The sequence below is a fragment of the Osmia lignaria genome, chromosome 15 (genome assembly GCF_051020975.1).
Source record: "Osmia lignaria lignaria isolate PbOS001 chromosome 15, iyOsmLign1, whole genome shotgun sequence".
Taxonomy (NCBI): Eukaryota; Metazoa; Arthropoda; class Insecta; order Hymenoptera; family Megachilidae; genus Osmia; species Osmia lignaria.
The window spans coordinates 9,411,182-9,435,190 of NC_135046.1; the positions used below are offsets into that span (position 1 = coordinate 9,411,182).

At 36.3% G+C, this 24,009-nt stretch overlaps 1 protein-coding gene across 4 annotated transcripts; it reads left to right on the top strand.

Annotated features, from left to right (window-relative positions):
- The first annotated feature begins 2,412 nt into the window (after window positions 1-2,412).
- LOC117600251 (dynein beta chain, ciliary) lies at window positions 2,413-23,997 on the top strand. Of its 4 annotated transcripts, XM_034315404.2 has the most exons (66): window positions 2,413-2,640; window positions 3,240-3,470; window positions 3,754-3,861; window positions 3,939-4,155; window positions 4,219-4,371; window positions 4,447-4,655; window positions 4,729-4,962; window positions 5,130-5,333; window positions 5,398-5,589; window positions 5,665-5,874; window positions 5,949-6,223; window positions 6,292-6,410; window positions 6,489-6,806; window positions 6,880-6,955; window positions 7,029-7,199; window positions 7,281-7,356; window positions 7,564-7,716; window positions 7,928-8,023; window positions 8,084-8,430; window positions 9,379-9,535; window positions 9,608-9,840; window positions 9,919-10,208; window positions 10,398-10,546; window positions 10,847-11,092; window positions 11,154-11,378; window positions 11,451-11,652; window positions 11,720-11,886; window positions 11,943-12,355; window positions 12,430-12,700; window positions 12,767-13,029; window positions 13,093-13,403; window positions 13,660-13,775; window positions 13,842-14,053; window positions 14,131-14,334; window positions 14,393-14,464; window positions 14,558-15,011; window positions 15,070-15,262; window positions 15,333-15,510; window positions 15,608-15,736; window positions 15,808-16,027; window positions 16,086-16,247; window positions 16,590-16,736; window positions 16,971-17,132; window positions 17,196-17,432; window positions 17,497-17,718; window positions 17,782-18,033; window positions 18,118-18,244; window positions 18,312-18,445; window positions 18,523-18,760; window positions 18,842-19,029; window positions 19,139-19,308; window positions 19,566-19,786; window positions 19,868-20,144; window positions 20,215-20,490; window positions 20,573-20,978; window positions 21,043-21,359; window positions 21,432-21,564; window positions 21,634-21,915; window positions 21,989-22,195; window positions 22,269-22,470; window positions 22,547-22,678; window positions 22,751-22,926; window positions 23,021-23,131; window positions 23,202-23,375; window positions 23,450-23,598; window positions 23,703-23,997. In XM_034315404.2, exons 1-66 carry the CDS (start codon window positions 2,509-2,511, stop codon window positions 23,995-23,997), a joined length of 13,623 nt encoding a protein of 4,540 aa, XP_034171295.2. In that variant the 5' UTR covers window positions 2,413-2,508. The 4 variants fall into 4 exon arrangements, with proteins under 4 accessions (XP_034171295.2, XP_034171293.2, XP_076548684.1 ...); XM_034315402.2 differs by having other exon boundaries at window positions 7,928-8,430; XM_076692569.1 differs by having other exon boundaries at window positions 21,043-21,564.
- Window positions 23,998-24,009: the final 12 nt, after the last annotated feature.

Consider the following 24,009-nt stretch of genomic DNA (forward strand, 5'->3'; position numbering starts at 1 on the left):
GTTTAGAACGGGTTACGGTGAATCCGGGAAACCTCGCGCCATTCAACCGAGATGAATCGGAAGTATCGCGGCTGATTTATCGTTCCTTCCACATTAATTAGTCCCACGTTTGTTAAGATTTTATCGTTCTGTATCTGAATTTTTCTGACTGTTTCAGCACAAATTTTTATAAATCTTTGTAAAACTTGCGACTGACGAAGCGTGGTCAATCGTGACCCAGACCGACTTACATACGAAGATGTTCTGTAAAAAAGAAAAAAATCAAGTTATTACAAATGCGATTGCAATCTACGAAAAGAAAGAAAGGTAACGTTAAGCCTAGTGTAGAAATTAAGGCATAAGAACAGTGTAAAACATGCGTAGATTTGTAGATTCTAAATCAGTTGCTTCGCAATGGAAATAAATTAGCGTTTCCATTAAACGTTACAAGAGCGTCGGAATAAATGTTTCGCTGGTGTAATGTATCTTTCACGCTTGACGCGACACGGCGTGACATGGAATTTCGGTATCCAGGGGTAATTGAAATTCAGATTAAAGTCGTTTCTCGCGTAAATCCACGCGGAGCGACCAGTGCGACCGTGACGGAAAATTCGAGGCTACAAGATCAGCGTCATTTCATAAGGAAAGAAAGTCGTAGAGATCGTTATCGAATGGTCCGCGCGTTTGATATCGCAACAAGAGAGCCTGATTACGTCCAAGAGATACCTAGATTGAGTAAGAGGATGCTCTAGTAAGAAATTCACGTGTAGATTTGGTCGTGGTGAGCGACGACACGAATGGTCGCGTCCCGATCGTCGAATTGACCATTCGGCGAGGTTACGAGAGAATGTCCTTGATATCGGCCTAAATTCCTCTGGACGCATTCAGGTATTTTCACCGTAACGTAATTCCAGAGGCAAACAACGAAGGAGAGACGGGTAAAATGAAGACGAGCGAAAGTGTGCCCGGTATGGTGGCCCTCACGGTGAAAGTCAAACTAATTACGAGACGGGCATGGGCACGTAAGCTGCTCGGAGAGTTAACGTTGCAAAACAATTCTCTTCGCTACGAATATTAACCCGGAACACTTTCCACTGTCCGAATACCTTGTGATTGCTCCTCTTTTCTTTCTTTCCCTTAAGGGGGTAGACACGGGTAACGCAGCGATGTGACATTACCGGCAAAAAATGGGACTAAAAAAGGGTTCGGGAAATTACGTTTTTCGTTTTTTATATGAGAACATTTCGGGCTGGGTTAGGGCTCATTCGAAAGAGGAAGGTCCAGTGCAGCCCCCTCTGATCATGATTCAACGAGATTTTATTAATATCTAATAATATGAGTGTCCAAAGTAGAGGAAAAATCGACAAAATACACCTGCAGAATTCAAGTATTTCCTTCCTCTTTCGAATGAACCCTTATTCAACTGAAAATCTCATATAAGGACGAAAAACGTAATTTCCTGATCTCTGATCCTGTCGGTTCCAAATTCTAAATAACGTGTAAGCTAACAGGGTACCACTGTTGTCCATCAACGTGTCAAAGTCTCTTTAATCAATTAGTATTTGTAAAAGATAGCTTCAGAGATAACTTTAATCATTTATTTATAATGAGACTTTATTAAAAGATAGACTTGATTATTGTTTCTTTGTTTGCACTCAGAAAAGAGATATCATTTGATTCAATTCCGTGACTCACCCTGTGTGAAGTTAACAAAGATCGTAACTATGAAGAAACATTTTTATTGCGCTGTAACGACGTTGTTACAGTTTTCTACTTATAAGGAAGTGAAGACAGTTTAGCGTATAGGTGTAAATGAGTTTACAAAGAGAAACATCGAGATACGTCGAACACTTGTTACGGTAGAGGGAAAAGTGTTAGTATGCTGACTATGCCAAGTATTTTAACGCCATTCTCAATGTGCTCGAGAACGATGATTACTTCATTTTCAGTTATTCAACTGTTTAGCATCTCTGTTATCTACTTACGTGGGTTGAGCAATTTATTAGAAGAACACCTAATATACAGAATTGTGTTTGAAATAGATATAAAAAATGTGATCGCTCGAACGTTCCCATCGTAATTAGTTAAGTAACAGCTGATCTACAAAGGATTAGGCTCGGTTTCCTTGTTACTAAACAGCACGAGATTTCCGTTACCTAATCCACGAATAAACTGATTATCTAATTTTATTCCGGATTACTACGATTCTTCAAGGAATCGTTATTTGAATAAATTGATATGAGTATAAAAGGACCAGAGACTTTCTCGTCATTCTGAAATATTAAGATTTCAGATTTCTGAAAAATTTTTCTGAAACTCTGAAATTTCAAAAATCCAAAAATATTTTTAAAGTATTTAATTGTAAGATATGAATGTAGATATATGTATATAGAAACCTTTGAAGGTGGTAACATCTCTTTGCGATCTATCGTCACCATTTTATGTAAACGTACAATAAAAGTTAGATTGATAATGACAAACATGTCATATTTAAGTTAATAAACAAAGCTGTACTAAATCGTACAGAAAATGGCTGAGAAGAAAGAAGAGGAGAAAGCAGAGCAAGATAAGCGATTAGAATATATTTACGATTACCTTCTGGTCTCCAGAAAAGTAAAAACGGACAAATGGATGAAAATGTTGTCGAACGCAGACTTTAAGGTACCGATATCCAAATGGAAACGAGGAGAAATATTACAAGATTTATAGATCGTAACTCTGCCTGCAATTAGGAAAACCAGTCGATATCTTTATTGAAATTTTTAATCATTGAAAGTTTAATTAAATGGAAAGGTCACAAATGTTCTTGCGATATAAAATGATCCAGCAAGAAAATGTCAGGTGGTTGAAATTAAATGAACCAGTTGATAAACGTTCGATGCTCGCGTACCAGATCGCTTTTCCGGGGTAATTTGCCAGAATTATCTCGTTACGTAACAAGTCTGTTACATAACTCTATCGGCGTTGTTTTAAATATAATTCAATGAGGTGTAATTAAAAATGAAAATTCAAAAGAATACTTTCGACTAGCGTGTTTAACCGTTTCATTATCCTCTTTAAAGTGTTACGAGATGCGTATTGAAAGAGCAAGTATTATTAATTACTGTACCTTCCATTTAGTGAAACTTTTTTCTCAAAAATGTCCGGAGCAACAGTGGGGCAAATTCTAAAGTGAGAGGTCGCAAAAAATCGCATTCTAAAGGCGAATTTTTGTCTGTTTTGTTTGAATAACACCTAAATTCATCGACTTTCACGCTCAGGAGATAATTAACAAATTCTTCGGTACACCGTCGGAGATGATCCTCGTGTTGCATCTGACGCCCAGCGGTCTCCTGGTGCCCTATCTCGAGATAACGCAATCCAAGAAGAAGGTGTCGTACTTCGTGAAGAGAAAAGCTCAAACGGTCACCGAAGTTAATGTCAGGGAGTTGTTGATACCTGGCGACATGGCGCCAAACCCTATAGAAGAATTGGCAGTGCTTGTTGAAGACGTTTGTTCGAAACCTTTACCCGTTGGCGTAACTAGCATTTCTATCTGGCGTGGGCCAAGTTCTATATAATTCTGTAATTCTGAAATTTCGGAATTTTGGAATTGCAGGGTAGCGGAATTTTCGGAATTGCGAAGTTTTTGAAATTCTAGAATTTTAAATTTTTAGAATGATGAGAGGGCTAGGCCCATCCTGGTTCCTACCTATTTACGCCAATGACTTTACCTCAATTATTTTCAAATACAACACTGTAGATAATTAAGAGACAATTATTGTAATTTGGCAGGCATATGTACCTATATTGTCTAATCCAAAAAACCACGTTGGATGGCCGGAAGTCGTACGAAAGGATGTGAAGAAACAAGTGTACAATCTTCGTAGCTTGATATGGCAGGTACGAATTCGATTTTAAATATCACACCTGTAAAGAGAAAATGAACAGTATCTTGTTATTTATATAAAAAATATTAGGTAAAAGGAAAAATAACAGGGCAAATGTTGCTACCTCTGCCCATGGGTATCGATGAGATTATGCAGGAAGAATTTGATTCCAAGCCGGATTCTTACAAGCTTCAATTGAAAAGCAATATAGAAGAAATTGTAACAAAATGGGCTGGGCAAATTAATGAAATCCTTAATGAAGAGTTCTCCCAGTTTTCCAAGGGCGGGGACCAATTACCCGAAGCTGGTAATTTCAATAAGATTAGGAAAATTGACATCATTGTTACGTTTTTCTTACAATTTTTTTTAGAAATGAATTACTGGAATATGAGATTAAAGAATATGGAATCAATTTACCTTCAATTGAAGAATCCAAAAATAGTCAGGATGGACGTGTTTTTACAAGAAATGGCGAGTCCTTATTCGGAGTACTTTAAGAATTTGATAAAGAACGTAACCGCAAGTATGTAACAATTTCAAGAAGAATATAAATTAAATTTTAGAAATGGATTAAATAAACGTAAATTCTATTTTTTAGCATTATTAGAGACAAGAGATATCTTCCTTTACCTGAAGCCCTTAGATACGAATTTCCAAGAGATCTCTAGCGCTGAATTCAAGGATTTATCATTGAAATTCAAAATATTGATACACTGCGTGTGCTTAATGTGGGCTAACTCAAAGTTTTACTCTATAGAAAGAGTAATCACTCTGTTACGAGAAATTTCGAGCTTGTTAATTTCTCAAGTATTCAGTTTTCATTTAATATAAATATTATGCAAAGTGTGGTCATTTGAAACATTTAACATTTTTAATATAGGCATCGAAATACATAAATCCCTCAACTTTATTCGAAGGTGATATCGAAGAAAACAAAACGAAAATAGAGGAAGTGATACCGTTTCTAGATCTTTATCAGGAGATGTTTCGAGCGTTTAAAGATAAAGTAGAAGGTTATTTTAAACCACCGGTTGAACCTGTACCCTGGTCCTTTCATGAGAAATTAGTTTTGGAAAGGATTCATTTGTTTCGAGCGAGACTCAAAGACATCGAGGTCTGGTGTTACACTAATTTTCAGAGGTGTGCGAAAGAATTTCGCACAATTCAATGTTCTCGCATACCTCTATTAATTTTGCACCTGCTACAGTTTTGCATTTCTTATTTATTATTATTTATTATACCACCTTCCCTCTCGGCTACATTTTTTAACTGTCGTTGCAGCTATTGTTCGACATAGTACAGGATTATTTAAAATTAGAAAGAATAGAAATAGCTGGCCTGAAAGGAAAATCGTTACTTTCTATGACAATTGACATCTACGACGAGTTTAAAAAATTGTACAGTCAATTTGGAGAACTGACCGACATTGTTTTAATACCGGAAGAAACACAATTCACCGAAATTTTCCAGGAATTCTTAAACACAGTAAATTACTCTTTTAAAATCATCCTCTTTAAACGGCCTCTCAATTTTCTTTTTTAATAAAAAGGTGGAGCAGTTCGATCGACGATTGGCAAGTATCTTCGATCAAGCTTTCGCGGAGTGTCACGATTTGGAATCGATGTTTAAATTTATTTGGATGATTGGCTCAATTGCTAACAGACCTATAATCATGGCTCAATTATGGCACAATTACGAAGATTTAATCCAAAGAATAGATCAACAATTTAGTGATATAAAGGTATACGATCGATAAACAAAATTGTTTTCTCGTACACCTCTAGTTTTCAGCAATAGTATATATTTAATCTTTTAGATCATATTCGATGAAAACTTTCAATCGAGCACAAATCCGTTACTTTCGATGGTCAATGAATATTTACCCCCAGTCGCTGCAAAATTGTGTTCTTTAATGAAGCTACGTAAAAGGACTAGTTATCCTATTCGTAGTATTAAATACACTGATCATCCTTTAATTACCGCGAAGATGGAAAGTGAAATCAAACCGAAATACGAACAACTGATGGTAATTAACAAGATAAACGAGTTAACTTGTTACTTTAAAAGTTAACATCAAATTTATCTTAATTTCTTTTTAAGACTATCATTTATGACAAAGAAGAAGAAATATTCAACGCCTGGATTGATACACTGCCAGATATATTGGAAACCCATTTAACGAAGACCCTTCTGATAGTTCACGAAGACAGATCATTGGAATTGAATTTTCATTCAGAACTGAAGACTGTATTAAGAGAAATTCGCTATATGTTAATAATGAATAGACCAGACCTCCCAGAAGTGGCTACAGAATTTTATAATAGATCACAGTTCTTTTTCATGAGTACTTATAATCTAGGTTTAATAATAGAATGGTAAATATACTTTCGTTCAACGTTTTGGCGCATCGAATCTCGAAATGAGATAAAGAAATCTCCTTTAGGTACAACAGAATACGAAGTCAAAGCACTCCTGTTGAATTCAATTTAATCGAAGAAGAAGTTGAAAATTTAGACACATTAATTGACGAGGGCCAAGAAAAATATAATTGGAATTCCGAAGGTAAAAATATCTGGCAACTTTACATTGCACTTTACCCGAATTGTATTAAATATTAAACAATAAAGCGTGCTTTTGCAGAGGTTCCGGAATATATTGAAAATTTGTTAACAATTACTCGAAAATTACACGCCAGAGTGTTTCGAGCGCAGGAAAATTTGAAAACCATCATGGATCGGCTGTATACTTGGGCGATGATGCCAGTTCTTTATCGTAAAGATGCCAGAGACGAGAACCTACTGGGAATCGCGGAAAAAGACGAGAAGTTCGAAGAAAGATACGCAGAAATTGAAGCGACAACCCAGGAACTCGAACGAATTTTGAAAGAGAATTACAAATTATTCTTCGACCTGCTTCCGGATAGCGCTTACGACGTGGATGATTCAGACTTATTCGAGGGTAGTTATGGTTTAACATACGGTGAAACATTTTGGCAAATGTTTTCGATATTTATTTAACGAAATATTTATAGAGCCGGGCGAAGAGAAGCAGGAAGAAGAAGCAGACGAGGCGACGCCTAAAGAAGGAATGGAAGATGAAACTCAAAAGTGAAATAAAATCAAGTGTTTAGGCGTATAAGTTTCTTAAATTAGTGTTTGGATAATTGTAAAATAAAACTAGGGTTGACGAGGAGGGAGCTGAGGGGGCGGAATCGCCTGAAGGACAAGAGGAAATTGAGGAGGAAGAAGTTGACGAAGAAACTTTGGCACTTAGACAAGAAAAATGGCAGCCTTATCTTACTTATGTGGACGACTTAATTTCCAAAGGTCTTATTCAGGCAGTATCTACAAGGTTAATGTTGATAATGGAACTTTTTACATTTAGTTTCGATAATGTAAAGTATTGTAGTACAACTTATTATTACTCTCATAGTATTTGTTACATCCTTGATGAAACTGACCCTGAAGGCGACATACATCCATTATTTGAAATACAATTATACTTAGAGGTAAGCATAGATTTATTAAGTGTACAAATTAATTCTGTGCCGTTTCTTTTTTTTACCCGATTTCGAGGAGAACGACGATGTAGGGGAAGAAACTCTCTATATAAAAATTAAGATTTTAAGAATTTCTGCTTCTCCTATATCGCCATTTTGCTCGATACTGTACACGTAATATTCGGTCCAGTTAATTATCATTTTATATACCATTAGAACCCCGAAATTGGTTTCCAACCATCAGTGAATATAAATGACCCAGAAGGTTTTTACCCCTTTATGGAGTCACTTTTACTGGACATGGTGAAGATGGGTGGTCTTATCCCACGCGTTGATCCTCAATTAGTTGAAGAACGAGAAAATTACTCGGTATATTATTCTACTGTTATCAGATATCCACTATCGTTCAAAACTTTGGAAATAGTTAAACAGAATCTTAAAAGGATTAAGTCATAGATTGTTTATCAAAATCTTGCATAAATTTTTTTTATAAATGATTACTTCTAATATATTAACGAGGATCAGAAAAATACGACTGATTCCGACCTTTGAATTTCTTAAAACCTTTATCATTTTCCAGACTGACGTTGCTGAGGAGGAGGGCATCGTATTTATGCTTGAAGAAATTTGTAATCGAGTGAAATTTGCTCTGACAGAAATGAAGGAGCACGCCGAGGTATCACATAGGTATACACTACTTCTGATTTCCATATTTATTAAAATTAACTGTTCCCAGAAATACGAGTCATTCTCTTGGTTGTGGCTGGATGATAGACAAGAATATTTATCGTACTACTTACAATTCTCTCAATACGTAAATCCTGAAGTAAGGCAGGCTATCAAGGACCATCCAGAGTACCTTCCAGAAAATATGAAACTAAAGAAACCAGACCTGGCGGATTTCAAACGCGAAATCGATTACTTCGTGGAACTATACAATCAATGCGATCATATGCCGAACGAAGAGATCTTTAGCCGATGGCTGAGGCTCGATTTAAAGCCCTTCAAACAGGCTCTTTTGAACACTATTTGCAAGTGGTCCAATGTGCTCAAAGAACATTTGGTCAATAAGATTACCACTCAGTAAGTTCATTATTTTAACTCATTGTTACCCAAACATTTTACTATGCTCTTCGTTATCACAAATTTCTTTTTTCGTTACCTTTTAATCTTGAAAAAAAAAATCTACAAAGTCAAATGGAATGTACAATGAAATAACGCGACTGTCACGCTTATCGTTTTCGGAGAACGTACAGGCGTTCTGCCAGCATTATTGTTAGTTCCATCAATTTCTTTAGAAAACTGACGCACTGAGTGACCAATGATTCGTGACGTAAGTTGGGATAATTTAAATAGACGGTAATACATACATATATGCTAGGACTAGGTACCAGATAGCTGGCGGAACACCAAGACGCTTTTCCAAATGTGTACGTCACTTCTAATACCCAGACGTTTAATTTTAATTCGGTGACTTTGCAAAGAAATTGCTTTTGTTCTTGATTTATTCGATAGAAGAATAATTAAGCATGAAAGCTACTAATTTATGACGATTCAAAATGCATTCTTGGAAGTATCATTTATATAAAGGTCGTTTGTTTAGTGTAATCTGAAAGCTTTTATGCAATCTATTGTTACCTTGAATGCTAACAAAATGTTGCCGACAGAACAGCAATGATAAAAAAAATGGAGCTTCTTAAAAATAGCATAGAGTCTGATGAAGCTTTATCGATGCAAGTCACATTTCACCCTGTAACCGCAAATAGAGCCGATTTCTCTGAAACTACAATCGAGACGATCGTTGTTGGCACTAGTCCTGTTTATTTGCGCAACTGAACGGCAGACGTAGCGTTTGGCTCTAAATCTAGCCTTCTCCATTCCGGGAAACTATCAAAAACATTACGTATTTTGCGAATAATATGAATAATTCCAAGGAAACTGGGTATTAGCATATTCAAAAGATCATGCATGATTTTACATCGTATACCAGACGTTTCTAAAACCAACAGATTAATTGTAATTTCATTTTAGACTGGAAGATTTATCAGAATTCTTAAAAGCTGCGATGGAGAACTTTTCAAAACCGATTCACGAAGACGATTACGAAGCGCTTTTGGAGACAATTTATTATTTGAAAGAAGTCAGAGATCGTCAGTTTGAAATTGAGGATATGTTCGATCCTATCAATGTAATATCATATAAATACTTAAAAGTAGAAAAATGTTTTCCTTTCTTATTATTTGCCTGAATTTGTTTTTAGAAAACGATAGAACTCCTGCAGCAGTATCAAGTATTCCTGGATAACAAGATTTTCGAGTGGCTAGAAGAGTTACCCCTCGCTTGGGAATCATTGAAGAAGGTAGCTGCTCAAGTGAAGCAAATTGTTCAGCCTTTAATGACCCATCAAATCGATCTGCTGAAGAAGAGGCTGAGTTATTACGACTTTAAGCAACAACAATTCTTAGACGAATTTCATAGCAAGGATGTGTTCAAGTAAATTTAATAGTAGTATAATCTTTCTTTTTTTTTTTTCAATCTGAAATATAATGCGTAATTGATAATTATTTTCAGCACTGATTGCTCGAATCCTTACGAAGAACTGAATAAAATACACGAGAAGCTTCTTCAGTTCCTAAGTGAAGAACAGGCCTTGTACGATCAGAGTGTGATCTTCGAGCAAGAGACGCCTGAGTTTAAGGTGACTAAACTGATAAAGAAAGAAATGCAGAATTTGAAAACTGTGTGGGATTACGTGAACGTGATTGGAACCAGTTTAAACGAATGGAAGAAGACCACGTGGAAGAAACTGGACATAGACTGGATGGATCAGGAATGCAAGAAGCTTCTTAGAGAACTGAGACGTAAAAATTATTCTTATTCCAACTATCTGATAAGCGATTTTCAGAGTGCTGCTTCTACGCTTTAATTAATTTATAATTAATAGTTTCGCTTTCAAGATTGTTTGATTTTAGGGATGCCCTATTCCTCATCTATGGAATCTACATTTAGATTATACATATTTAAAAAAAAAATAAACTGCTATTTTCTAGAACTGGACAAAGATGTACGTCCATGGGAATTGTACAACAGCCTCGAGGCCCAAGTGAAGAACATGATGGCGTCATTAAGAGCAGTCTCAGAACTGCAGAACCCAGCAATTAGAGACAGGCATTGGAGGGAATTAATGGCTGAGACACGAGTAATTAACTATTTGGTTGTTCGCGGTTTCACTTTAGCATGGAAACGGTTATTTGTTATTAAATTATGTTCATTACCATGCATGACTGTTAATGGTTACATTAATTACAATTGTATCAGATACTTGAGACTAGTCTTGAACCGGTGCTAAATCTAAGCTAGATCTCGTTTAACTGGGCCAAGTCTCGGTTAGACCTTGATTTTAATTGCAAACATTACACCACGGTGAAAGCCGTGTAACTTTTAATTCAGAATGTTCTGAAAAGTTCTCAAACATTTGTGGTACAATGTTTTATAATAGGTAGCGTTTATCATGACCGACAATACTACGTTGGAAGATTTATTGAAACTACAATTGCACAAATTTGAGGAGGAAGTTAAAAACATTGTTGCTAAATCTGTCAAAGAAATGGCGATGGAGAAAGTGTTGAAGGAGCTCCATGATACTTGGAGTAATCTGGAATTTGGCAAAGAGATACACGATCGTACTAAATTGAATGTTCTTAAGATCGATGAAGAAACCATAGAAATCCTAGAAGAAAATCAGGTAAAATTTCTTTGTCTCTTCCCTTTTAATTATCACTTCTAATTTGCAACATTCCAAATAGGTGCAACTACAAAATATGTTGGGTTCGAAGTTCGTGGGATATTTTCTCGAAGAGATTCTTGATTGGCAAAAGAAATTAAGCAACGCAGACGCAGTGATTAACGCCTGGTTCGAAGTTCAGCGAGCCTGGATGCATCTCGAGAGTATATTCATCGGTTCTGAAGATATCAGAAGTCAACTTCCGGAAGACTCGAAGCGGTTCGAAAAAATTGACAGAGACTTCAAAGTAGAGTTTGAAATGTTCTCTGATATTAAAACTCGAAGGAAAAATCCTTAGATAATTTAACGTGTTCTTAAGGAACTTCTGAGAGAAATGTCGAGCAATTTAAATATCATTAAAGCAACGAATCGTCCGAAGCTCCTGGAAAAGCTGGAAGAATTGCTAGTTCAGTTAAACGTCTGCGAAAAAGCTTTGGCGGATTACTTGGAAACGAAAAGATTAATTTATCCAAGATTTTACTTTATCTCTGCGACTGATCTTCTGGACATTTTAAGCAACGGTTAGAAAACTTGATATAGTTTTATAAGAATTAAACAATTATAATTATACGATAAATTGTTTAAAAGGAAACAACCCTGAATTAGTCTGCAAACATTTGGCGAAATTGTACGATTCCATAGCGAAGTTAGTATGGAAAATGGATGGTTCGAAACCAACGAAACTCGCCACTGCAATGATTGCCAAGGATGGTGAACACATGGCTATTTATGGAAGTTGCGACTGCAGTGGAAAGGTATTTTCATCTTACATACATAAAAGATCGTTTTCAAAACGTAGCATGATTTTCAGGTAGAAGTCTGGTTGAATCACGTGACGGATGCAATGAAGAAATCAGTGAGGTATCACGTCTCTCAAGCGGTAGCCACTTACGACGAGAAGCCACGAGAGCAATGGATCTTCGACCACCAAGCTCAGCCTGCTCTTTGCGGAACTCAGATTTGGTGGACCACCGAGGTGAACATGGCTTTCATGAGACTCGAGGAGGGCTTCGAAAATGCTTTTAAAGATTATCAAAGGAAACAAATTAATCAACTGAATGCTCTGATTACGATACTTTGTGGAGAGCTCGATGAGAGCGATAGAAGGAAGATCATGACTATTTGTACAATAGACGTGCACGCTAGGGACGTTGTTGCAAAGATGATCGCGATGAAGGCAGAGAATTCTTCCAGTTTTCAGTGGCAGTCGCAACTCAGACATAGGTCGATAAATTCATAGATAACCATGTATCACAAAAAGAATTTTTATACCAATTTTAACGAATCGATACGTACAGGTGGGACGACAAAGTTGGTGATTGTTACGCAGATATTTGTGATGCTTTCTTCAAATACGATTACGAATACTTGGGAAATGTTCCTCGACTGGTGATAACACCGTTGACCGACAGATGTTACATTACTCTAACGCAATCCTTGCATCTTATAATGGGAGGAGCACCTGCTGGTCCCGCGGGAACCGGAAAAACGGAAACCACAAAGGATCTAGGCCGAGCCTTGGGTCAGATGGTTTATGTGTTCAACTGTTCCGAACAGATGGACTATAAGGTAAAATGATAGGTAATGATTCAACCCCGTAGGACAAGAATGTGACGAGAATATGTTTCCTTTCAGTCCTGTGGAAATATTTACAAGGGTCTTGCACAAGTGGGAGCGTGGGGCTGCTTTGACGAATTCAACCGTATATCCGTGGAAGTACTTTCAGTGGTGGCTGTACAAGTAAAATCAGTATTGGATGGCGTGAAGAGCCGTAAACCGACGTTTCTATTCTTTGGCGAGGAACTTAATCTTGTTCCTACCGTTGGAATGTTCATCACTATGAATCCTGGTTACGCCGGAAGAACCGAGTTGCCGGAGAATTTGAAAACTTTGTTTCGGTAGGTCAAATTGTACGGGTCCTTGTTTTATCCAGATGGATCATAATTTATATAACATTGAAGGCCTTGCGCGATGGTGGTCCCGGACTTTGACCTTATTTGCGAGATAATGCTGGTAGCGGAAGGTTTCCAAGAAGCTAGATTATTAGCAAGGAAGTTTATAACGCTTTACCAACTTTGCCGAGAACTTTTATCGAAACAGGATCATTACGACTGGGGTCTGAGAGCGATCAAATCGGTTCTCGTGGTAGCTGGAAAATTGAAGAGAGACGATCCTCAAAGACCAGAGGAACAAGTACTGATGCGAGCCCTCAGGGATTTTAATATCCCGAAAATCGTTACGGACGACGTACCAGTTTTTATGGGACTGATTGGTATCGATTCATTTATTTCCTGATTGTAGAAATTTATGCAATTATAACATCAGATCATATAAAAAATATGTCGACTATAAAAATGAAACAAATTGCTCAGAGTCATTGTTTAGGTGTATTAGAATAATACTTTTAATTACCTGAAGGGGAAAAATAATTTATAGAAGCGTATAATTGCATAAAAATTCGCAAGCTACCGATGGTTTTTTATATCATATTAGTTGAAGACTAAGATCTTGGTTATTGGTTTCATCAGGTGATTTGTTCCCTGCTTTGGATGTACCTAGAAAAAGGGATTTTGATTTTGAGAAAACAGTTAGAGATTCTGCTGTGGATTTGAAATTACAACCAGAAGATGGATTTATATTGAAGGTAAGAAAAATGAATATAACTGATTTTTCTTGGAATCACCGAAGTGTTTTTAATGAAATCAATTAGATTGTTCAATTAGAAGAATTACTTTATGTTCGCCATTCGGTTTTCATCGTTGGATTCGCTGGAACAGGGAAAACTCAAGTTTGGAAGACGCTAAATCGAACCTATTTTAACCAAAAATTGAAGCCGTATTATAATGATTTGAATCCTAAAGCTGTGACCACTGATGAACTTTTTGGAGTTATTAACCCGGCGACTCGAGAATGGAAGGACGGGTTTGAATTTCTTTTACTTCATCCAGTTGTGATTTTCATTCCTTTCGTTTTCTTAAAACCTACTAATGTTTTATCAGGCTATTTTCAGTTATAATGAGAGATCAAGCAAACATGACAGGAAACGATCCAAAGTGGATTATTTTTGATGGTGACATTGATCCAATGTGGATCGAATCATTAAACACCGTGATGGACGACAACAAAGTACTAACATTGGCTAGCAATGAAAGAATTGCCTTAACTGATCACATGAGACTTCTATTTGAAATTTCGAACCTTAGGTAATTAGATTATTCCATTACTTGACACACTGATGTAACGTGAAACAATAATTTCCAGAACAGCCACTCCAGCTACTGTTTCCAGAGCAGGAATTCTTTACATAAATCCACAAGATATTGGCTGGTATCCGTAAGTAGCCATTAACTATCCCAATAAATATAAATACCATATTTAACTCGATAAGAGAATTAATTACACGAATAAATTCCATAACGAGTTTAGATTTGCAATCAGTTGGATAGAGACAAGAGATGGACCTGAGAGGGCGAATTTAACCATTCTCTTTGATAAATATGTTCCAACACTGGTGGAAGTGATGAAGAACAAATTTAAAAAAATTACACCCTTACCAGACATTTGTCACGTGGAGATGTTGTGCAATTTATTGGATTACTTTTTGACGAAAGAAAACGTACCCCCAGATTGCCCCAAAGAATGGTACGAACTGTATTTTGCATTTTCCTGTATCTGGGCATTTGGATCGGCGACTTTTCAAGATCAGTTGATCGATTGGCGAAACGAATTCAACAAGTGGTGGCTAAACGAGTTTAAAACAGTGAAATTCCCAGCCGGCGGTAATGTGTTTAATTATTTCATTGAAAACGAAACGAAGAAGTTAATTTCGTGGACCGATATTGTGAAACCTTTCGAATTGGATACCGACATACCGCTTCAGGTTCGTTTAATTAATATCGATAAATTGTTCAAATTTAAAAAATAATTTACCTTAACAGTCTGCTTTGGTGCCGACTGGTGAAACGATATGCCTTCACTTCTTCCTGGATGTTTTCATTAAGGAAAAGGTACCGGTGATGTTGATAGGTGCTGCAGGTTCAGGGAAAAGCGTAATCGTTGCTGAAAAATTAGGCTCCCTTCCGGATGACTACAATATCGCCGGCGTGCCTCTTAATTATTACACCACATCTGGTAACAAAAATATTTAAATGTATTAGAATCCTTTCTACGTTGCATTACATTAATTAGCTGTTTATTTAAGAAATGTTACAAAGGATTATGGAGAAACACTTGGAGAAGAAAACTGGCAGGAACTATGGACCGCCAGGATTAAAAAAGTTGATCTATTTCATTGATGATATGAATATGCCTGAAGTAGATACTTATGGAACTGTTCAGCCTCATACGCTTATCAGACAACACGTGGATTACAATCACTGGTACGCATCTTTTCCCGAAAATCTAAATTAAAAATAAAAGTGAATTATTATCAGTATTTGGAATCAATGATAATTAAATTGACTGGAAAAAATGTAGGTACGACAGAATAAAATTATCTCTGAAGGAAATTCACAACACTCAGTATGTTTCCTGTATGAATCCCACAGCAGGGAGTTTTACAATTGATCCTCGTTTGCAAAGACACTTTGCCGTTTTTGCAGTTAAGTAAGTAACGCGTTCAATTACTCCCATTAAATATTTATATAAACTATACTTCTTTCTATTTTTCATGTCAGCTTTCCAACCCAGGAGAATCTAGTAATGATCTACAGCCAAATGTTGGATCAACATTTAACAAATCCTCTGAATAAATTTAATTTAGCGCTAACAAAAATTGCAGAGCCACTGTTAAATGCAGCACTGCAATGCCACAAAAAAATTTCAACCACATTTTTACCAACTGCAATCAAATTTCATTATGTATTTAATCTACGTGATCTTTCAAATATTTTTCAAGTAAGTAACTACCCAGAGTTGTAATAGTCTTAAAAAAAGAGCAATTATTATTTTTTAGGGTATTTTATTTGCCAATGGGGAAACTGTTTTAACTCCTAATCAACTGGTAAGGTTGTATGTTCACGAAGCGACCAGAGTGTATGCTGATAAACTAGTCAATATGGAAGACGAAAAAACATTTGACCAATTGTTAAAGGAATCGCTTCGTAAAAATATTCCTGTACTTTATCTTTCAAATATTGCACAGAATGTCATATAATAAGGGAGCGTATGGTAATTCTATGGGAATTGAAAAGCACATCAATGCTAAACCTAGGAGGTTTATATAACAAGTCTGGCTTGAAAAATATTGGAATCACTTTTCTGATGACTGATTCTTATATTGCTGATGAAAGATTCTTGGTTCTTATAAACGACATGTTTCCCTTTGATGAAATTTCAGAATTATTTGCAGACCAGGAAGTCGATAATATTAAACAACATATGCTTTTCCTATTATATGACACTCTGTAGAAAACCTAATATAAAGTCAGAATAGATACATTCGTACTATTCATTACAGGACCTAGAGGAGAATATTGTATTTGCAGAACCGATCATATATTGCCATTTTGCTGAGGGAATTGGTGAATCAAAATACATGCCTATAAAAGACTGGCAACAATTGAATAAATTACTGGACGAAGCTTTGGTTAATTATAACGAACTGGTAATGATATAAATTAAGAATGCTTGAACCCTTTCGGTCCTGGTTCCTTCGTCTATGGTGGAAACTCATTTAAATTTTGCGAAGGAAATTCTTATAGCAGTTACAAACAAGATTTTCTGCCAAAAAAATTATTTTTCTGAATATTAAAAAATCCAGCGCTGAAAGGGTTGAGCACTAAAATTGCTTCTCTTATCAAAAGAATACTGTTAAAAGGATGAAATCATTTTCAAGTAGGTGTCTGCAATGAATTTAGTATTATTCGACGACGCCATGTACCACGTTTGTCAAATAAACCGAATTTTAGAATCACCCAGAGGAAATGCATTGTTGGTGGGTGTCGGAGGAAGCGGAAAGCAATCTCTTTCTTCTCTCGCATCTTTCATTTCGAGTTTAGAGGTATTTCTTTTCCACTGCATGGAATAGACAAGGTTCATATTTATAAACGAATCCATTTAACAGGTATTTCAAATACAATTAAAAACCGGATATTCTTTGGAGGATTTAAGAACCGACCTAGCAGGTTTATACAGCAAGTCTGGCTTGAAAAGCATCGGAATTACTTTCCTGATGACGGATTCTCACGTTGCTGATGAAAGATTCTTGGTGCTTATAAACGACATGCTTGCCTTTGGTGAAATTTCAGAATTATTTGCCGACGAGGAGGTGGATAATATTGTAAATGCTGTGAGAAACGAGGTAACTGTTTATTTTAATAGTAAGAATAAAACGTCTCTTAATTTTTTTTTCTCTCTTTGCAAAGGTAAAACAAACTGGTATGATGGACACGAAAGAAAATTGTTGGAAATTCTTCATAGACCGAGTTCGAAATCGACTAAAATGTGTTCTTTGCTTTTCTCCTGTTGGAACAACTTTAAGAAATCGAGCCAGACAATTTCCAGCTATCGTTAACAACACTTCGATCAATTGGTTTCAAAGTTGGCCCCAGGAAGCTTTACGATCTGTTTCTAGCAGATTTTTAGGAGTAAGAAATCTAAAGACTCTATAATATCGATATTTTCTTATTAGCCTATGTTATTAATCATAGGAATTAGAGGATCTTCCAAAACAGCTTAAAGAATCAGCATCTCTGTTCATGTCGTTCGCGCATACAAGCGTCAACGACATTTCCTCGCAGTACCTCCAGAGCGAAAAAAGATACAATTACACGACTCCAAAATCATTTTTGGAACAAATTGCGTTATATTCAAAGTTACTAGTGGAAAGAACCTACGATGTGATAGCAACGATAGAAAGGTTAAAGAATGGTTTAGAGAAATTAGAAAGCTGTGCTGGACAAGTAATTCTTCCATGATAAATCTCTTAATTATTAAACATCCGTATGAATTTAATTAATTGATGCAATCAATTTCAATTTCAACAGGTAAGCGAATTAAGAGTTATCTTAGCGGTTCAGGAAGGGGAACTGAAAAAGAAGAACGAGATTGCAGACAAAATCCTTGCCGAAGTTCGGGCAGAGAATACGAAAGCCGAAGGGGAAAAAGCATTTGGTAGAAAATTAAGAAACCACTTATTTGCAATAGAAAACTATTTAAAAATCACAATATTTGTATGCAGTGTCGGAAGAGGAAGGAAAAGTAGCGGAAATAAAGGAAAGGGTGGCCGAAAGACAGAAACGTTGCGACGAAGATTTAGCAAGAGCAGAGCCTGCAGTTCGTCAAGCCGAAGCTGCACTCGACACTTTAAACAAGGCAAAGCATTTTAAAATAAGAAAAGTTTTTTGAATTGTACTTATTAAATCGTCCTAATATTAATTGTTAAATTACAGAATAACTTGACTGAATTAAAATCGTTTGGGACACCACCGGCGCAAGTAGCAATGGTGGTTGAAGCAGTTCTGGTCTTATTTGCCCCAAAAGGGCAGATTCCAAAGGATAGAAGTTGGAAAGCGTGTAAAGCGATGATGGGTCACACTGACACTTTTCTTTCTCAGCTTCGAAATTATGATAAAGAAAATATTCATGCTGAGATTGTTAGAGCAATTCAACCTTACATCAACCAGAAAGGTTCGAATACAATAAACTGTTATTTCATTTGTAACAGTCTTACAATTTAATTGGTAAATTAATTTTATTCAATCGTTTTAGAATTTGATCCAGAAATTATTTATTCAAAATCGCAAGCAGCAGCAGGACTCTGTAGCTGGGTAAAAAATATAATGGTCTTTCATTATATTAACGATGCTGTAAAGCCATTAAGAGCTGCACTTGCCCAAGCTAATGCGGAGCTAAAAGCTGCTATGGATCGCTTGAACTCTTTAAGAGCAAGGCTAGAGGTAAACTTTTATATAACTTCATGATCGTCTGATCACGTTAAACAGATTATGAGTGACATCAAAATGAAAATACTGTTGTCAAAAAAGAGGTTTTTTTTTTTATTGACAGGAGTTGCAAAAAGTGCTCGATGTCTTGGGTGACAAAATGAACGCAGCCTTAGCTGAGAAACAAAAGTGTCAGGACGAAGCTGACGCCACTGCGTTGACGATCGATCTTGCAAATAGATTAGTAAATGGTTTAGCGTCAGAAAAGATTAGATGGACCGAGACAGTGGAAACGTTAGTTGCAATTGTTTAATCTAGATCAGTGTAAAAAGAATCTGTATTAACACAATTGGCATAATTTGAACCTATTTTTGGGGTGGGTCACGTCCCTTAGAAATTTTAGAATTTTGAAATCTTAAAATTTTAGAACGATGAAGGACCATATTTTTGGGAAGGGATCAGTCCAGATTTTTAGGGGAACCAGACCCACCTTGACCCCTATCTAGTTACGCTAATTACAAACAATCGGCTGAAATAATTGAAATATTTAGGCTGACGAATTCGAAGGTCACGATACCCGGTGATGTACTTCTTGTAACAGCATTTTTATCATACATGGGATGCTTCACCCGAAAGTATAGAACCGATTTAATGTACGAAAAGTGGATTCCATTTCTGAACGATCTGGACGTGAAAATTCCGAGGACCGAAGGTTTGGATATCCTAAGTTTACTGTCGGACGATGCGCAAATCGCACAATGGAACAACGAAGGTGTATCACTAGAATAACCATTGTTAAAGATAAATGCGATTTTGTGAATAATCTATCTAACGATTGATATTGTTTGCGAAGGTTTGCCAACCGATCGAATGTCTTCTGAGAACGCGACAATTTTAATGAACTCATCGAGATGGCCGTTGATGATAGATCCACAATTACAAGGAATAAAATGGATCAAAAATCGATACGGGGAAGACTTACGAGTCCTTAGGCTTACTCAACCAAATTACTTGAACAAAATTGAAATCTCTATTTCAAACGGAGAAACTGTATTGATTGAAAATATCATGGAATCGATCGATCCTGTTTTAGATCCTGTCATTAAAAGGGACTTAATCAAGAAAGGAAGGTATTTATCATATATTTAGACAAATATATAGAAAGATTAGAAATGTAATATATGTATATAAATGTTAAAGAGCAATCAAAATTTGGGACAAAGAAGTAGATTACGATCATCGTTTCCGATTGATTCTACAAACGAAACTGGGCAATCCTCATTATAAACCAGAGATACAAGCTCAAACGACCCTTATCAATTTCACCGTGACTAAAGATGGCTTGGAAGAACAACTTTTGGGAGATGTTGTAAAAGCTGAAAGACCTGATTTAGAAAGTAAGAAAGCCGAGTTGACGACTCAACAAAATACGTTTAAAATTACGCTTAAAACTCTGGAGGATGATCTTTTACACAGGTATCTCTCTGTATATACGTATTTCGCTGAACATAGAAATATTTTAAACAAAAGTTACTTGACAGCAATTTATCTTTTAAAGATTGTCAGCCGCTGGACCGAACATTTTAAGCGACGTCGATCTCGTGATAAATCTCGAGACTACAAAAAAGACTGCTGCAGAAATACAGATAAAAGTGGTTGAAGCTAAAATAACGTCTGTAAAGATAGACGAAGCTCGAGAACTTTATCGCCCTGTCTCGTCTAGAGCCAGTCTTCTCTACTTTGTTCTAAACGATCTGAACAAAATAAACATGCTCTACCAATTCTCCTTGAAGGCTTTCAGCGTGGTGTTTCAAAATGCCATCAAATTTGCGGAAGCTGCAGACACGCTACCGAAACGTGTCGCGTTTCTGATCGACAGCATCACCCATTTGGTCTTCATTTACACCAGCAGAGGATTGTTTGAAAACGATAAATTAACGTTTCTCTGCGAAATGGCCATTCAGGTGAATTTAATCGTAGATCATTTTAAATAGCCGAGCGTCTTGGAAATAAATTGCTTCACTTCAGATTTGTATACAAGCGGAAGAAATATCGCAGGAAGAACTCGATTTTCTATTGCAATTCCCCTACGTTCCCGACTTAACTAGCCCGGTAGACTTCCTATCGAACGTTAGTTGGGGTGGAATTAAACATTTAAGTCAAATGCAGGATTTTGCAAATTTAGAGAAGGATATAGAGGGTGCTGAGAAAAGATGGAAGAAATTCGTGGAGTCAGAAACACCTGAACGAGAAAGTTTTCCTCAAGATTGGAAGAACAAAACTGCTTTTCAAAGATTGTGCATTATGAGATGCCTCAGGCTAGATCGAATGACATACGCAATTAAGTTGGTTTACTTAATGTTTGCTTATTTGTTTACAAAAAGACAGAATTCCCAAAATTCCATACTTTTATTCAGGTGTTTTGTAGAAGAGAAATTGGGTTCAAAGTTTGTAGAATCTAGATCTCCTCCTTTCCATAAATCCTTCGAAGAAACTAGCTCGTTCACGCCTGTGTTTTTCATCTTGTCACCCGGTGTCGATCCTTTGAAGGTAAACGGGTTAATCCAATTGAAAAGTTTCGATGATAACTAATGCAGTATTGAAACGATACTAATTTAGGACGTAGAGAAACTTGGAAAACAATTGGGTTTCACTTTTGAAGGAAGAAATTTCCATAATGTATCGCTGGGTCAGGGTCAAGAACCCGTAGCCGAAGAAGCGATGGAAATTTCAGCGAACGAAGGTCACTGGGTCATACTGCAAAATATTCACTTGGTAAAAAGGTGGTTGCCCACGTTGGAGAAAAAAATGGAGCAACTTTTTGAAAATCCTCACGAAAACTACCGATTGTTCATTAGCGCTGAACCCAGTCCGGATCCCCACGAATCACTTATACCTCAAGTAATGAAATATTTGTTGCTGTCGAACAGGATCTAGATCTTGACGTAAATTGTGTTATTTAATTAAATTATAGGGTATATTAGAATCTGCTATAAAAATCACAAACGAACCGCCATCGGGCATTCAAGCGAATATTCACAAAGCATTAGACAATTTTACTCAAGAAACCCTTGATTCCTGCAGCAAGGAAACTGAATTCAGAGCGATACTATTTGCACTTTGTTATTATCACGCTGTAGTTGCAGAACGCAGGAAATTTGGAGCACAAGGATGGAACAGAGTAGATATTTTTCTTATCAATCTACTCAAGAATTTTTGAGTAAATTATAATATTAATTCTTTGTTGTAACTAGTCGTACCCATTCAACTTTGGCGACCTGACGATCAGCGTGTCCGTGCTATTCAATTATTTAGAAAACAGTCTCAAAGTACCTTGGGAGGATCTTCGTTATTTATTTGGAGAAATAATGTACGGAGGCCATATTACTGATGATTGGGACAGAAGATTATGTAGAACATACTTGATAGAATATTTAAAACAAGAATTAGTTGAGGGTAAAAGATTTCATTTTCATCAGCATGTCAAACGACAGGATGTGAATAAATACAAAATACTATAAACTCCCTTTAGGTGAATTGTATATTGCACCTGAGTTTTTGGTACCACCTAACAGTGATTATTTAGCATATCACAAATATGTTGATGATTATTTGCCCGCCGAAAGTCCTGTTCTCTACGGACTTCACCCTAACGCAGAAATAGGTAATTATAACTTTTACAGAAAATTATCTGTTAAAATCGTGTAACGTAAAATAATAAAATTATTTTTATTAGGTTTCTTAACACAAACCGCAGACAACTTATTCAAAACGTTATTGGAAATACTGGCAAGGAGCACAAGTGATGCTTCAGCTGGTGAAATGACAAGGGAAGATAAGCTCAAAGGAATTATAGAAGATTTACTGGATAAACTACCCGAAGAATTTAATATACAAGAACTTTATAACAAGGTTTTGAAAACTCTGTCATATGATTGTACACCATGAAAGTAAACACGTTTAAGTAATTTTCTAATTGAAACTATATGTATCTTTAAAATATTAGGTCGAGGATCGCACACCGTTTATTACGGTTGCTTTGCAAGAATGTGAGCGGATGAATTCGTTGTGCGACGAATTAAAAAGATCTTTACACGAATTGGAATTAGGCTTGAAAGTAATGACAATTCTTTGATTATTTATAATTTACAACACAATGCCTAAAAAATTATTGTATTTTACGACAGGGAGAATTAACGATCAACGCTGAAATGGAGGATCTACAAAATTATATACTGATAGATACCGTTCCACCGAGTTGGACAAAAAGAGCGTATCCTTCGAGTTTAGGATTAAACAGTTGGTTTGCCGACATGTTAAACAGAATATCCGAGTTATCCAACTGGACTGCAGATTTTAATGTAAATTATTATTTCATTTTATTTGCTTGAAGTAAAGATAAAAATCAGTAATCAGATTATATTGTATCATATAGTTACCTCCATCAATATGGCTAGGTGGCTTCTTCAGTCCTCAATCACTTTTGACTGCAATTATGCAACAAGCTGCCCGGAGAAACGAATGGCCACTAGATAAAATGTGTTTACACTGTGAAGTAATGAGAAAATATAAAGAAGAAGTTACGTAAGTATTAAGAATAACATTATTCCTTGATAAGCTGAATCTTTTTCTCTTGTCCTGTTGAATAATTTTCCTACAAAAAATAATTTTTAATAAAAATTTCATAGATCGGCACCAAGGGAAGGTGCGTATATAAATGGACTGTACATGGAAGGTGCGCGGTGGGACGTTCAGGCAGGATGTATCATGGACTCTCGGTTCAAGGACTTATTTCCAATAATGCCAGTAATGTATATTAGAGCGATTACGCAAGATAAACAGGATCTTAAAAATATATACGAGTGTCCTGTGTATAAAACACGATCTCGAGGTCCCACCTACGTTTGGACGTTTAACCTGAGAACAAAAGAGAAGGCTAGCAAATGGATCCTTGCTGGTGTAGCAATTTTACTACAAATTTAATTATATTGCACG

What these genes read in the sequence shown, in the direction of transcription:
- LOC117600251 (XM_034315401.2), top strand. Translation starts at nt 2,509, where the DNA reads ATGGCTGAGAAGAAAGAAGAGGAGAAAGCAGAGCAAGATAAGCGATTA. An exon ending in TGGCAGTGCTTGTTGAAGAC is followed by an intron (nt 3,471 to 3,753) that starts GTTTGTTCGAAA and finishes GTAATTTGGCAG; the next exon opens with GCATATGTACCTATATTGTC. An exon ending in ACTCGAGAATGGAAGGACGG is followed by an intron (nt 14,054 to 14,130) that starts GTTTGAATTTCT and finishes ATGTTTTATCAG; the next exon opens with GCTATTTTCAGTTATAATGA.